Consider the following 17,253-nt stretch of genomic DNA (forward strand, 5'->3'; position numbering starts at 1 on the left):
AACAAAAATCTCTGTATAATTTAATTTCTGCATTATTATTTTTGTTGACACTTTGTGCACACACTTGCTGTTTATTTTTTAAGTCAATTTCAATTTTCAATATAGATCTCATGGGTCCCACAAGAACTACTAGCATGGGTGGAAGAAAATACGTTTTAGTCATCGCTACTCTCAGTATACTTGGGCTCTTTTTCTTCAGGAAAAATCTGATGCTTTTGATTAAGCCCATCAACTATTCAAGAGAATTCAAATTGAGCAAAATAGCTCTATCATGAGAATCCGTAGTGATCATGGAAGAGAATTTGAGAATTCCAGCTTTCAGGAATATTGCAATCTTCATAGTATTCAATAGAAATTTTCCTTACCTATCACTCCTTAACAAAATGGTGTAGTGGAGTGGAATAATAGAGTTATTTAGGAGATGACTCAGGTTATGATACACTCCAAGAATCTGGCTCAACATTTTTGGGGAGAAGTTGTCAACACCGCTTCCCATATCATCAACCAAGTCTACCTTCTGCTTGAGACCAACAAGACTCCATACGAAATATGGAGAGGTAAGAAGCCTACACTAAAATATTTTCAAATTTTCGGAAGCAAGTACAACATTCTTAGAGACTGGGAAAATTTGGGCAAGTTTGATGCTAAAAGAGATGAATGAATCCTTTTGGGATACTCCTCTAACAGCCGAGCTGACAGAGTGTTCAACAAGAGAACTAGCACTGTCATGGAATCAATCAATGTTGTGGTTGATAATGAAGAAGCTGGAGCACTCAGCAAGGAGGATAATCCATTGCCTACAGATACTCCCGTGGAATCATCAAGTCCTATTACATGAACAGTCAAGTCTCCTTCTTCACCTAAGGATAAGCTAATCATTCTTCTTGCTAATACAACTCCTCAAAAAGCTGTACCTCCTGAGAATACAACTAGTGAATTTGAATCATCTCAAGATGAACTTGATCACGCTGATCCTCCCAAAGATCCATCCTCATGGGTTAAGCTGAGTCATCCTCATAGGCAACTACTTGGAGACATTAATGAAGATCTTCGACTAAGAAACAAAATGATAAATCAAGTTTTCTATAGTTGTTACCTCTCAATTTAAGCCCAAGAAAGTTGATGAAGCCTTACAAGATGAAAGCTAGATTTCTACAATGCATGATGAATTACATCAGTTTACCAGAAACAATGTATGGACTCTTGTTCCCAGACCTCCTGATCACAACATCATCAACAACAAATGGATATTTAACAAGTCCGATGAGCATGGTATTGTAATTCGAAACAAGGCTCGACTTGTTGCTCAAGGGTACACTCATATTGAAGGTGTAGATTTTGATGAAACATTTGCCCCTGTTGCTTGACTAGAGTCCATCAGAATTTTGCTATCTATTACTTGTCATCTTGGATTCATGCTTTATCAGATAGATGTCAAAAGTGCCTTTCTGAATACCTCAAGAAGTTTATGTGGAACAGCCCAAAGGATTTCAAGATCCTCATCATCCTCAGCATGTCTACAAACTGAAAAAGGCTATGTATGGCCTTAAGCAAGCCCCTCGGGCATGGTATGAGCGTCTTGCTACTTATCTCTTGGCTCGAGGTTTTACAAGAGGACATGCTGACTGGACCTTATTTATTTGGAACCAAGATAAGCACAAGCTCATTGCTAAGATTTATGTGGATGATATCATCTTTGGAGCTACAGTTGATTCTCAAGCCGACGAATTCTCTAAAGAGATGAAGCAAGAATTTGAGATGAGTATGAATGGAGAGCTAAATTATTTTTTGTGTCTCCAAGTCAAACAAACCCCTGAAGGGATCTTTATCTCTCAATCCAAGTATGCCAAAGACTTGGTGAAGTGGTTTGGTTTAGATGGGAAGAGTCATGCTTGCACACCTAGCACAAGTGTTAAAATCAATGCAGATCTTATAGGCAAAAGTGTGAACTCTACTCTTTACACAAATATGATCGGGAGTCTTTTGTACCTCACCACAAGTAGACCTGATATTGCTTTCATCGTAGGTGTATGTGTTTGCTTTCAGGCTAATCCCAAAGAATCTCATCTCACTGCTGTCAAACGTATCTTCTGTTATGTAAATGATACAATTACTCATGGTCTTTGGTATTCTCAAGAGACAAATATTATGCTTATAGGGTATTCTGATGCAGATTGGGATCGCAATGCAGATGATCAAAAAAGCACGGCAGGCGGTTGCTTTTATGTTGGCACCAATCTAGTGGCATGGCTGAGTAGAAAACAGTCCTCTATTTCTCTATCCACTGCAAAAGCAGATACATAGCTGTTGGTAGCTGCTGCACTCAATTGCTCTGGATGAAGCAACTTCTTTCTGATTATGGCTTTGCACAAGATACCATGGCTGTTAATTGTGACAATACAATTGCCATTAATATTTTCAAGAATCCAATTCAACATTCTCACACCAAGCACATAGACATCCGTCATCACTTCCTTTGTGATCTTGTTGAGTCTTGGGTAGTATCTCTTTCTTTCATGCCCATTGACAACCAAATGGCTAATATCCTTACCAAACCTAAATCTCTTAGGAAAGCCATTGGTGCATGTGACATGTCTTCCTACATGCTAGGATTGGACTTTAGTGTGTTCTTTAATCTTTTCCACTAAAGTGTGTCTTTTTACTATTTTACTTGCTATTTTTTAGTTTTTTTTTTTTTTTTTTTTTTTTAACAAAAGGGGGATGATGCAATTTATTCTTTATAAATTTCATTCGATAGCTTATGGGATGATGTAGTTTATTCATTATACATTTCATCAGATAGCTTATGTATTTAGAATTGATATCTCAATCTATGTGCATTGATGACATATTCTTACATATGCTTAAGATGTTTAGCTTGATATCTTGCTAAGTTTTTCTACTGCATCTGAAAATTGATAGTTTATTCCTCTCATGCGATGAATTTGTGCATTATCAAAAGCTTCCTTAAGGTAAATTTTTAATCTTTGGTTTTTTACACTAAAAATTCTTTAAAGAGATTTTTTTTTTTTTTAACCTAGAACCTATAAATTCTGGCATTGTTTCTAGGTTACAGCACCAAATATAAAAAGCAAAATAAATTCTCAAAAAATATAAATATCACAAACGATCCATTGCTAAATGTGCTGTTGAATTGTTCTTACACTTGTCCCTATAGAAATAGCTAATGATCAAATTATTGCAGAAATAGACGATCACAAACGGATTAAGTAAAATAAAAAGTGTTGTGACTTAGGGGGAGTATATCAGATGAAGGTGGCTAGGCCCTTGTAAGATAAGGTTTGACTTTTGACTCATCAAACAATAATTTTCTCTTATTTAGAAAATTCAATTGTTTTAGACCTTCTTAGTGAACATACTGCCTTAATTGAGAAAGCTTTCACACATGACACGCATGATATGAGTTGAGTAAATTGTCTAAGTTTCATATTCTACAGAGAAATTTTCACTCATAAATTACTTGACTCTCATGTATATTTTTAGATATGTTTGAATTGCTATGTGACTGATTTCTCCATTTTATATACATGCGTGTTCTGATTATCTGTGTGAAAGAATTACTCTGCTTGTCTTTGTTATCTTTTTCAGAAAGCTGCAGCAAGATTAAGTGTTATGTCACTTTTTTTTCGGATGTTTTGATAAACAATTTATTTTTGTCTGGGCTATTTTTGCGGAACACTAGATATTTTGGTTAATTTTTGGGTTATCATGGTTTATTTTACTAGCTGTGAATACTTAGTTTACCCTTTATCCTTTTGAGACAAAAAAGGATGAGTATTTTTAATTTTTGGTATAAGTAATTTTGTCCAAGAATGGCCAAAGGGGGAGTTTGTTGGTTTATTTTAATTGGCTACATTTTGTTGACAAAAACTCTTCCATATCAAGGACACTGTATTCCAAAAGAATTATTGCAAAATATTTATTCTAAGATGGAAAGAGCTCAACAAGGCAATATCTGCCCAGAATATCACTAAGAAGGAAAGATTCTAGTGAAGGAAATTTTATGGAGACTTTACAGTTCAGAAAGTCGCTTTTCCTTATAACACGTCCAGACGCCCAAATGCTAGAGTCCGGATGCCTAGCTCAGAAACTCAAAGTCTGATACATGTTTGGACGCCATCAGCGAGCGGCTAGGTTAGTGAGTTCAAGTCCAAAAGAGGTCTGGACGGCCCAGCAGACGCAAAGGTTAGTAGGTTCCTTTAATGCAACCAGCCGGATGCTAGGGTTGCAAGTCCGGACACGCTTTAGCAATTTTATGAAGTCACAGTTGCAGGTCTGGACGGCGGAAGTCAAGTTCGGACGCCGCCTTTGGAAATCCGAATTTGTGTAGAATTAGGTTTTCTGAAGCCTATTCAAAGGGGCTTCTGGGCTGTGTTTTTGTATGAATACTGAATAGAATTCATGTGCGCAAAGAGAAGAGTTATCAAGCATAAATTGTTAAATGTGCTAATTCTCTTATAGTTTTTGCACTGTAACCGTTCAATTGTTTGAAGCCTAACTAGAGAGGAGCTCTAGTTAAAGGTATCAATTGAAGAACTCTTCAGACAAGGTCTGGTAGAGAGCGTTCAAGTATAGGTACTTGTTAGGGTTTAAGGTAAGACTACTGCAAAGATATTGTGAGTACGACTGTCTTTTAACTAGTTATTTCTTTTGTTAGTTAATTTCCTAGGTTTGGCTGCCCCGGAGTGGTTTTTTTCTTTGGTTCAAAGAGTTTCCACTTCATAACCAAATATCTGTGTCAATCTATTTATTGCTTTACATATTTGGTTGCATGCTTAGTTGCGGTTAATTTAGGAGTCATTATTATTTTTCAAATATGTTTTCAATTGTTAGGGTTTTCATAATAGATATAGCAGTATGTATATGCGTTTGACTAGGACAAAGCATATGCATACCATTACGGTTGGTTGCATATGATGTTTTCATACGTTCAATTTTTAAAGATACTTATTTGCTGGTTTTCGTTACTCAAGAGGGCATGACACATGTATATGGATGTAGCTGAGTTATGACGTTTCTTGGTTTCATGCTTAGATATGTTTGTATGCTTATGTTATGCTACTCAAGGGAGCGGGACACATGTATATGGGTGTAGCTGAGTTATGATGCTATATGTTTCCATATTTAGAAATGCATATATGCCCCGATTTTGCTACTCCATAAAGGGACACATGTATAATATATGTGCACCTGAGCTATATATGTACAATGTTATGACTTAGAGGGGTTAGTATGAAAATGTTTTCAAGTGTGAATTGGGAACATGCCCATATATGCATAACTAAGATATTATATATAGCACCCCGGATTTTAAGACATAAAATATAACATCTTAAAATAGAAATTTAAGACCTAGTAATAAGGCAAAAGAATATATATGAATATTTATGAGAATATTCATTAATATTTGATGTGAATATTTATAGGAATAAATATTATTTAAGGCATTTTCATAATTCTAAATTGATTAAATAAGATTATCAGACGTTAAGCTATAAAATCGAAATGGGAATAATTAAATCTAGACATGGTGATCGATCCTTGCTATTTGGCACTCGATCGATCAACATAGTTCTACAGAAGATGAATTGTATCGCACTAGCTATCCTCCGATTTTTTATACAAAATATCTTCAACTTGCTGCCCAAGTAGATGCTCCCAACCGTTGGATACGATCAACATAAGCTAATCTTGGCCATCCAAGCTTCTATAAAAGGAATGCAGCCCTTTGGTTCATCACACAACTTCACCTTCTTCTTCCTATGTTTTTCCTTTCTTTCTCTGTTGCTCTATGCTCTCCCTTTCTCTGTTTTCTTTTACAACAGTGGGTTTAATCTATGTTCTAGTCTCGGTCTGAAGTTAACTAAGTGGATATTTGTTTTCCAGCGAGCTCACACACACACCCACGGCGAAGGAAGAACTCTCTGCAACTCTCTACCTTATACTTCTTTCTATGTAATTTCTACAGAGACTCACCCAAGCTCTCTCTTCTTCTGCTGCTCTTCTAATGGCAGAAAATCTCTCTTAATAGTAGCTCTTTCCCTTTAATAGAACAGCAACAGAAACTCTCAATCCTCTCTGTTTTCTTCTCAATCAGTTGCAGAAAATAGATACAAAAATGAAAAATAAAACTCCGTCTCTCACACACTTGTCCAGCTTCTATTTTCAAAGGAAAAATATAAGAAAAGCTCTCCGAAACTCTCAAATATCCACTGCCTCTCTCACGGCTAACTCAAAGGGAAAGAGAAGAATTCACTCTCTCTATTCTCTTTCTCCCTCTCTGTCGTAGCCAACAAAGAAAAAGAAAAGATTAAAAGTTCTCTCTCTCTCTCTCTCTCTCTCTCTCTCTCTCTCTCTCTCTCTCATATAATATCTCTCTCTCGACTAGTAAACTAGGAAAAAGAAAAAGAAGTAGAATGCTCTCATGTCTCTCTCGGCCGGTTCTGCTAGAAACATTTAGAGCCTTTCTTAAAAATATCTCAAACTTGCTTTGGAGATATTTTGGTAAGTCTTTAAACATAGTTCTAATTTTTATGATTTTTATTAGATATTTAATGTTTAAATGTTGTGTCTAAACAAGTATTTTCAAGTGGTGTATTTAATTAACAAAATATGTTGTTATAATGCCTAAATAGAATGGAGTATTTTGTAAAAGCGTTGTTATTCTACCCAATTTTATAAGACAAAACTAAGAATTATTTATATTTTGGCCAATGTGCCGTCCATCTAGTTTTAAAATATAATTCTCATTATTTACATTAATAAGGTCAATATGTCAATTTTGTACAAAATTGATATAAGATTTTTAATATTAATGTCGTTATGATGCTCGTTTTAATGTAAGGGTATTTTAGGCATTAATTAATAAATGCCATAATAATACCCACATGAAAATATGTGGTAATATAATCAACCTATTTTATATGCCGTTGTAATATCCAAATGATATTAAGAAACTCCATTAGGTTATTTAGAAGTTAGAAATAGTAATGAAGTGTTAAAATAGGTTCTTAGTATTTTGTACTAATACACTATGACATTTACCAAACTATATTGCAAAGAGCACTTGTGTAATATTGTAATTATATTCATAATGTCATGTTTACGAATATATGTAATTATATTCATTTTGTTTAATTACATGTGTAAGTGTTTTATAATTACTGAGAGTGATACTGCTTTCCATAATGTTGTGATTTATGCTTTATTTAATTATATGCAATTTGTTTGGAACTTTGCATATTTTACTGTTATGACTAGTAAATGGGTAAATAATAAGTTGAAAAGTCATCGCTGCCTATACTAAAAACAATAATAAATAAAAGTTGGAAAGTCGTCGCTACCAACGGCATGGAAAATTGAAAATTTTCACTTACGCCTTTTTGTAAAGGGCATGGTGTTACATTATATTTGAAGGGTTTCATAACTACAATGTTTATCAGCTACGACCTACTTTTATAAGATTGTAAAACCCAAAGGTAGTTGCTATTGTAAAGTCACATGGATAGTGAAAAGCCGGCTCACTGTGAAAACTTAGTGATTTTCATAGGCGTTGAGCATGTAGACTCATATTTTTGCATGGGCAAATGTGGCGCCCCACGATCACTTAGATGGTATTGTTGCTATAGGTACCAGGGGTTTGGATAAGGATCCAATAGCCGCATACTTGGGCCATTGTGACTGAGGTCCTGGGATGCCAGAAGTTTTGGGTTTAACTTATAGCTAGTCAATCTATTGTCATGTTCATATAGCTCTATGGTACATATATATGTCTTGTGTCGCATGTGGCACTTTTGTATAGTCATTCTTTGTAACGTAATAGATACAATGTTTAAACTTTAATGAAATAGATTATTTGTCAGTTCTGTGTGTTATGTAAGTTTTTATTAAGATAATGTTTCTGCTACTATGTGTTAATCTCTGATATGACATGTTCATATAAGAGAGGATGAAGGCTATGTACATGTTATTGTGATGATCCGGTTTCAAAAAAAAAAATGGTTTTGAATCGGGTCGCACAATAAATATTTTTAGAAGCCCTTAATAAAAATTGGAATATCACACAAATTCTAAACTAGAGATTTGTAATTGTTGTAAAGAATATGAATAAATGACAAATTTTGTACAAGTATATATGCGAAAATATGAATTTTTTCAAATATTAAATAAATCATTAATTTTAATTTATTTTTTTCTCTCAAGATATGTCATATTTCATGTTTACTTTATGGACAAAGTAATTTCTACATTGAGATTGCCAACAATAAAAGAAAAATAGTTATTGGATTATTGTTTCTTTAATGAAGGCAAGTCATGGTTTTATCCTTTAAGTAATTATCACATGATAATATGAAGTTGTCCAAAATATTTTTCTTACTGTTGCAAGCCAAATCTTAGGGAAAAAATAGTTTAGGGAACAACATACCTGATCTTGTGGTTTTTACTTGATTGCTTTGGGGACTTTGATTGTTTTGAATGCTCAAACGAATTTCCTCGATGGCACTAGTTGGTTGAATGTGTATGCCTTTCATAGAAAAGGGACAATGAATCTTAACAAGAATGCATTGATAGTTTTCATACATATGGGCAAATGTTTTTTAGCAACACAAAAGATTAAACAAATAACTATTCAATATATCACGGATTTTACATAAAAAAAGAAAAAAAAAGAAAAAAAAAAGAAAAGAAAGAAAGAAACTCTTCAATATACCTTAGAAATTTGGGTTTATCGTATAATGTGTTCTAGCATTCGAAATGTAGAATAAATTGCACCAGATATATGGGTGCCAATGCGACCAAGACACTATTTTACGAAATAAATCCTCTTTGTAGGTGTCTTGGAGGTTATCTTTTCTCCTTTTATTTTATTTTTTCTTTTTGGATTCATGATATGTATAATAGCACCCCCATTGAGGGGACCAATTGGTTTTTATCCAGGTGACAAATCTCCGGTAAAAAATTCATTTTGTTAAAGAGAGAGAATCAAGCCCAAAACTCACGCGAATTAGAGTAGCTAGTGGCTACTAGAGCACTATAGGGGTGCAAAAGCACTTAAGCCCAAACTTCGACTAGACAAGAAAGCCCACATAAACATAATTAAAAAACATAATATTTAGCCTCTACGATAATCTGTGTTGGTTTGTAATTGGCTGCATTCTATTGGACAAAATAACTTTCATGTAATGATGCTTTTATACAAGGGTTCAGTCATTTTCAGAAGTCTTCTTATTCATAGTTACATTTCTAGAAGCTTCTGTACAGATTCCAAGTCAAAGAAATTAGATCCCTTGCATCTGTCCAGACGACGTGATATTCCATCTGGACACTCGACTATCCAAGCATCATCTATCTAGAAGATGAGAATTTTCCATCTGGACCTTCCTCTGTGTCAAGAACCTTTGAACTATTCCAGCTTGCATCCGTCCAGACATCTCAGCAACACGGCCGGGCACCTCTCATTGTTCGACAAGGAAAAGGATTTTGTTCCAAAACACAAATATGGGAAGACAGTTGCAACCGTCTGGTTGATGTGTTTCCGTCCGGACATTCTCCTTTATAAGGCAAGCCACGCATACAAAGTTCAACCATCCAGACTTCAGTCTTCATGGTTCGGATGCTCAAGCTTCATCTATGGAAATTGTGTGAATCAGTTCAACCATTCGGATGTCAGCCTTCATGGTCTGGATGCTCATAGCCTTGATATGGAAATTGCATGCAGCTAAAGTGCAACCATCTAGACGCTAGGGCAACACAGTCCAGACGTGGCCCTATTCAGAAAAGAATATCGTGAAAATTTGGAAAGCCGGTTTCATAGTTGACCGTTCGAACGCCCTCAGCTATCATCTGGACGCCGCCTAGGAAAATCAAACCATACTCGATTTTAGATTTTTGTAGCCTTAAAGAGTTATATTTTAGAGTTATTGTGCTAAATCGGTCTCTCTCAAACCGTTGCCACAGTGTATTGTTGTGCTAAACTAAAGTCTATCTTAGGGGTTGACCCTAAGGTAAATGATTCCATTGAAGACCCCTTCAAGTAGGCAACTTGGTTGGAAAGCGTTCGTGTTAGGTTACACATCAGAGTTTAAGGTACGACCACTGCATAAGGGTATATGAGTGCTACTACTGCTTTGTAACTAGCTTTGTCTTCTGAATAGTGGATATGCTGGGTTTGGCTGCCCGGGAGTGGTTTTTCTCTTAATTGAGTTTCCACTTCATTAACAAAATTCTTGTGTCTTTTAAATTCTGCATTTATATTATTTTGTTAACACATTGTGCACACACACATGGTTAAAATAAAAGTCATCTATTTTTTAATTGGTATCAGAGCTTGGTACACTCTGAGAAGATTAAATTCTTGAGTGTTATTTTGTTTGAATTTTGTTGTTTATTTCATGTTTGTCAATTTTGATTTGACGGAAAAAGATAAACTCCAAAGGTTGTGTGTCGAATTGTTTAAACAATTTGAAGATTTTAAAAAATCTAGCGTTGATCACTTACAAAGACTTAAAGATTTTGAAATTGAAAAAGATGTGTTTATTGGAAAAATTAAGTCTTTAGAAGATGATTTGATGAATTCTAAATTACCTTTAGACAAATCTTTTAATTCTGACTTAAGTATTGATAAAGTTGCTTATGTTTCTCATGCTATGTCTGTTCATAGAACTATGTTTATTAAACCTAACATGTCTCATAATCATACTCAATTTACTTGTGGGGATAAAGGGGCTAGTCATAAAAACTGTAATTCTATCCCAACTTGTCATAGCTGTGGCATTAGTGGTCATATCCACCCTAATTGCTTCCAGATTCGTTCTCAAAAACCTTGGGATAGATTGCATGTACCTAAGGAAGGTGAACTAGGTTTTGAGAACCAAGTTAGGAATTTAAGTGATCAAGTTAAGCTTATTAGTGAGAAGTTAGGAAGCCTCACTCCTAATGAAAAGAGATCTGTCTTAACTAATAATAAGAATAAAACTTCCAAACAAGTCTGGGTTAAAAATAAGGATAATCTATGTCTAGTTACTGATATTGCCTTAAAAATTCTTGATACTTATTTGTGGTACTTGGATAATGCCTGCTCTAAACATATGACAGGTGATAAGACTCTACTGAAAGAAGTTCAGATGGGCAAAGAAGGAAGAATCACCTATGAAGATGGAAGCCAATCCAAGGTTATTGGAAAAGGTGAAAATAAATATTGACTTCTAACAACAAGTGTGTGTGTTTGAGTGCAACAAAATATCTTAAAATGTGGAATTTAAAAGACAAGATATTTGTTGACGAAGTGGAAACTCTGTGAAAAGAAAAAGCACTCTGGGTTAGCCAAACCTAGGAAATCCACTATACTGAAAACAAAGCTAGTTACAAGATACTCGTACTCACATACCCTTATGCAGTAGTCATACTTTTAACTTTGACACGAAACCTATCGTGAACGCTTCCCAACCAAGTCTCCTACTTGAAGGGGTCTTCAATGGAATCCTTTACCTTAGGGCTGACCCTTAAGATAGACTTCACACGAATTGTTAAGCACACACCGGCAACGGCTTAAGAGCTAGCAGATCTTCGATTCTCCCTAAACACCCTCTCTAACCACTATAGAATTCATTACAGAATTCTTACAAATTACAAGTCTAGAGCCCTCTATTTATAGGCTTAGAGAAACCCTAAATCTACTCAATTTTAAACTTTGACTTTCGAGCATCCGGATAGAAGTTAGCCTCATCCGAACGATCTTCTGCGACCGTGTCTGAAAAGGAATTATGAAATTTCTTGAATTTCTACAGGCCGTTCGGATGTTACTCTCTTTCCGTCTAGACGTTTCTGTTGTCCTTTGAGATGTTCAAATTGTAGTATTTTTTTTTTGAGCTTTCCAATGACACCAATTTCGTCTCAATCCAATACTCAAGCAGAGAGTTATGATAAAAACACTGAGACGTGTACAGAAATCTTCCTAGAAACTTGAAAAGCATCTGGACGGTGTTGCCCTTCCGTCCAAACGATTGCTGTTTCCCAATCTATGTCTGAACATGAAATCCAATTTCTACTCGGATTCTGAATAGCTTGACCTAGCGTCTGGACAATGTTACCCTGACGTCCGGACGTTCTTCAACACTGTAGCTTCTAGACACTACGGGGCATCTAGACGCCTTCAAAGGCCCGTCCGGATGGTTGCATAGTAATCGGCTATTCTGACTTGGAAATCACATGAAATCTTCATGGAATCTTCTAGAAACTTGTGACCATACACATGGCATGAAATGAGACACTGTCTATATTACTTGAAGCCTCTAAATAAAACCGATAATCCTGTTAAAAAGCAACCGTTACATAAAATGTTTTTGTCATCCAGAATGTAGCCAACATAAAATACTAACAAAAGGGATCATCGACATTCCAGGACTTGGAGCATCTCAGGAAACCTTGTATGTGGAAGGGCTTAAGGCAAATCTTCTCTGCATCAGCCAATTTTGTGACAATGATTTGGTGATTCAATTCTCCAAAAAAGAATGTAATAGCTTTGACAATAGTGGCAAATGGCTTATGGGGGGAAGAAAGGACTGCTGACAACTGCTATGGCCTTCCTGGTCTCACTTCAGATCCTCAAATTATCTGCAATAAGGCAACCATATATGACAGTGAACTATGGCATCAAAGGTTGGGGCATTTGAATTTCACAGATATGTTGAAGATTGCTAGCAAAGAATTGTCAAAAATCTACCTAAAATGGAGAAGACTAAAAAAGGAGTCTGTAGTCCTTGCCAACTAGGGAAGCAGACTCGAGCAGCTCATAAGAAGACCTCAGGTATTCTAACTTCTAGAAATTTAGAATTGCTGCATATGGATATCATGGGTCCTACTAGAATTGCTAGTCTAGGTGGAAGGAAGTATATATTGGTGGTAGTAGATGATTTTTTCTCGATATACATGGGCTATTCTTCTTCGGGAAAAATCTGATGCTTTTGATGCAGCTCAACATTTATTCAAGAAAGTTCAAATTGAGCAAAACTGCCAGATTATGAGGATCCGAAGTGATCATGGAAGGGAAATTGAGAATACCAAGTTTGAAGAATTCTACCTTTTGTATGGGATCAAGCAAGAATTTTCTTCTTCTATCACTCTTCAGCAGAATGGAGTTGTAGAAAGAAAGAACAAGGTGATTCAAGAGATGGCCCGTGTAATGATCCACTCAAAAAATCTTGCTCAATATTTTTAGGGAGAGTTTGTCAATACTACATGCCATATTATCAACAGAGTCTACCTCAGGCCTGAAACAAACAAGACTCCCTATGAGATTTGGCAAGGTAAGAAGCCCACAGTTAAGCACTTCAGAATTTTGGAAGTAAATGTTATATTCTTCGTGATAGGGAGAATCATGGAAAATTTGATCCCAAAAGTGATGAAGGTATATTCTTGGGGTATTCCACAAACAGTAATGCTTACAGGTTTTTCAATAAAAGAACAAAGACTGTGATGGAATCTATCAATGTTATAATTGATGATGAAGAAGTTGAGGCACCAAGCAAGGGGGAGGAAAGTCGGCCCATTTCGGCTGAACTACCTATTTCTTTAGCTGAAATGATCAAGACTTCTCCAAGTATGTCTCCAATTGAATCTCTTCCTATTCCTGCAACTTCTGATACTACTATTAGTGCTGAAGAAAAGGATAATCCTATAATTCCTCCTAAGCTGTCATAGGTGAAGCTCAATCATCCCCCCCCCCCCCCAACAGCTTCTTGGGTTTGTTGAAGAAGGGCGTCGACTAAGAAATAGAGTCATCCAACTGTTGAGTGAAGCAGCTAATCAAGTTTCCTACAGTTACTACCTTGCGACAGAGCCTAAGAAAGTTGACGAAGCCCTTCAAGATGAAAGCTGGGTTTCTGGCATGCATGATGAGCTCCATCAGTTTACCGGAAATGATGTTTGGACTTTGGTTCCCCGACCTGCTGATCATAATATCATTGGCACCAAGTGCATTTTTATGAACAAGTCAGATGAGCATGGTATAATGGTTAGGAATAAAGCACGCCTTGTTGCCCAGTGATAAACTCAAATTGAGGGAATAGACTTTGATGAAACCATTGCTTCGGTTGCTAGGTTAGAATCCATAAGAATTCTTCTTTCCATCACTTGCCATCTTGGTTTCAAGCTTTACAAGATGGATGTAAAGAGTGCTTTTCTAAACGGCATTTTCAAGAAGAAGTTTATGTAGAACAGCCGAAAGGATTTCAAGATCCTCATCATCCCCATTATGTCTACAAGCTGAAGAAAGCTCTATATGGTCTTAAGCAGGCTCCTCAAGCATGGTATGAGTGTCTCACCACATATATTTTATCCAAGGGGTTTACAAGGGGATAGGCTGATCAGACCTTGTTCATTAGAAATCAAGGTACAAACAAGCTCATTGCTCAAATCTATGTTGATGGCATTATATTTGGAGCTACTCTAGATTCCTTAGCCCATGAATTTTCTGAGAAGATGAAGTAGGAATGTAAAGACTAAGAAAATAAATAGGGCATTTATCGATCAATAAATAAATAATTGTATGGGTAGAGTGTAGTTAAATCAAATGTGGGGTTATATTTTAATTGTTAAAAGAGAGGGTTTGAATATAGTGGGGGTCTTGATGTAAATAATATAACTTGGGGCATTTAGATAATATGAGAATTCCCCCCCTTTGTGCCACGTGTCAGCCTGTGGTTGGCTGGGAGAAGATAGCATTATCTTCTCCCCTCATTTCTCTCAACCACACATTTCTCTCTCTCTTTTTCCCCTTCTTTTCCTTTTCTTTCTTTCCTCTCCATTCTCACGCAAGCTCTCTCACTCCCCTTCCTCTTTCTTTTCTCTTCTCCATTTCACGCTCGTCTCTCCTCTCTCCCCTATTTCACGCAGCAACTTCTCCCCCTCCCTCTCCCTTTCCTTTCCACTCTTCATCTCACCCTCACCCACAACCAAACTGGGAGACCAAACTGAAATTGAGAGATCGTGAGAGAGATGATGAGCCAAGAGAGGACCCGAGTGTGGAGAGCAGTTCTTGGCTGAGGGTGGTGCAATTTTGGAACTTGGTGGTCAGGCCACCGTCAGAACGTGGTGGCAACAACTGGGCCATGAATTCCGGCTTTGTTTCGGCACGTAAGGTGGAGACTTCAATTGTTCTCCAACGGCGAGTTCAAGGTAACTACAACGTGGGGATATACTAGTCATGAATCCAATGCAGCCAAGGTGAGTATTCTAATCACTAAGGAACCCTAGGAACTTGGATTTACGTATTGTTGTGTTTGGTTGCATTATGATTATAGAATTTGTTGGTGAAGATATATGTAATTGAATTGTGAGTTATTAGATTGGGAATTGTGATGATAAGTTGATATTGATAGTGTTTGGTTGTATTTATGATTATGGAATTTGTTGGTAAAGATATATGTAATTGAATTGTGATGATAAGTTGATATTGATAATGTTTATGATTATGGAATTTATTGGTGAAGATATATGTAATTGAATTGAGTTATTGGAATGGGAATTGTGGTGATAAGTTGATATTGATAATGTTTGGTTGTATTTATGATTATGGAATTTGTTGATAAAATTATTTGTGATTGTGATTATTGGATTGGGAATTCTAATGATAAATGGATGTTGATGAAACTGGGTTGTGTTATAGTTGTGGGATTTTGATGAAGATATATATACATAAATGATTGAGTTTGAGAATTGTTGAATTAAGAATCATGTTGAGATGGCTGAAATTGATATGTGGGAATTGTTAAGGATTGAATAACATAATGTTGATTATTTATATATGTGTGTGTGTGTGGTGGAATCGTGGATGTGTGTTGAAGGAACAATTGTTTGGAAATACATGTGTAATAATAAGGGTATGGTGAGGTTATTTGGTATAATGAGAACTTGTAGTTCATAGATGATAAGCCGAGTGTTGTAGTATCTAGCATAGTGGTAGGCCATAGGGTAGTAGCTCTTGGCTGAGATGAGTGGTAGGCCATAGGGTAGTAACTCTTAGCTGAGATATGTGCTCTGCAGGTTGTAGCTTTCGGAGTTGATGGTAAGCCTAGAGCTATAGCTCTAGCACTTGTGAGTTGTGTGCTCTATGGGTTGTAGCTTCACGGGCAGAGTTGATGGTAAGCCTAGAGTCGTAGCTCTAGCACTTGTGAGTTGTGTGCCCTGCCGGTTGTAGCTTCACAGGCAGTGTTGACGATAAGCCTAGAGTTATAGCTTTAGCACTTGTGAGTTTTGTGCCCTGCGAGTAATAGCTTAACGAGCGGAGTTGACAGTAAGCCTAGAGTTGTAGCTCTAGCACTTATGTGTTGTGTGCCCTGCGGGTAGTAGCTTTACAGGCATTGTTGATAGAATTAAGCCTAGAGTTGTAGCTTTAACACTTGTGGGTTGGGTGCCTTGCGAGTAGCAACTTTACCGGCGATGTTATGGTAAGCCTAGAGTTGTAGCTCTAACACATGTGAGTTGGTATTCTCGGGTTCTATACATAAGCCTAGGGTTGTAGCCCCTAACTGTAGAATTGGTAAAATTTGGGGTATTGCTTATGGTATGCGTGAAATATTGTTAGTGGAAACCGTGGTAATATATAGTGTGTGATGAATAGCGTAACTTGTACTTGATAATGTGTTGTTGTGTAAACTTAATAATTTATGAATAACGCTATTGAGCCCTGCATGCATTTATGAAGTGCTGAGGCCTCTTAATAATTTGAGCACTAGTGTCAAGATAAGCAGTGACCTTACACTTGCAGGGAAACCAGTTGATCCAACTCTATACAGGAGTATAATAGGGAGTCTCCTATACCTCACAACCAACCGACCAGATATTGCCTTCAGTGTGAGAGTTTGTGCTCATTTTCAGGCAAATCCTAAAGAATCTCACCTTACTGTAGTCAGGCATATCATCAGGTATGTAAATGATACTCTTCTCTATGGCATATGGTATTCCAGGGAAACAAATCTTGTTGTTGCAAGATGCTCTAATGCACACTGGGCTGGAAATGTTGATGATAGGAAGAGCACCTCGGGAGGATGCTTCTATGTGGGAAATAATCTTGTATCTTGGATGAATGGGAAACAAGCCTTGATTTCTCTCTCCACTGCTGAGGCTGAGTATATTGCTGCGAGAAGCCGTTGTACCCAATTGCTGTGGATGAAGAAGCTGCTATGTGACAATGGATTCATCCAGGATACCATGATTATCAACTGTGATGATACT

General features: G+C 36.6%; 1 protein-coding gene across 4 annotated transcripts in view; it reads right to left on the reverse strand.

The window, feature by feature from the left end:
* The window catches only part of LOC133879675 (uncharacterized), a 96,712-nt gene that overhangs the window by 35,400 nt on the left and 44,059 nt on the right, over positions 1-17,253 (reverse strand). For all 4 annotated transcript variants that reach the window (XM_062318353.1, XM_062318352.1, XM_062318351.1 and 1 more), the window contains one exon: positions 8,447-8,545. In XM_062318353.1, coding sequence (XP_062174337.1) covers positions 8,447-8,545 — 99 coding nt within the window. The remainder of the gene's footprint in view (positions 1-8,446; positions 8,546-17,253) is intronic.

This window comes from Alnus glutinosa, chromosome 10 (genome assembly GCF_958979055.1).
Source record: "Alnus glutinosa chromosome 10, dhAlnGlut1.1, whole genome shotgun sequence".
NCBI lineage: Eukaryota > Viridiplantae > Streptophyta > Magnoliopsida > Fagales > Betulaceae > Alnus > Alnus glutinosa.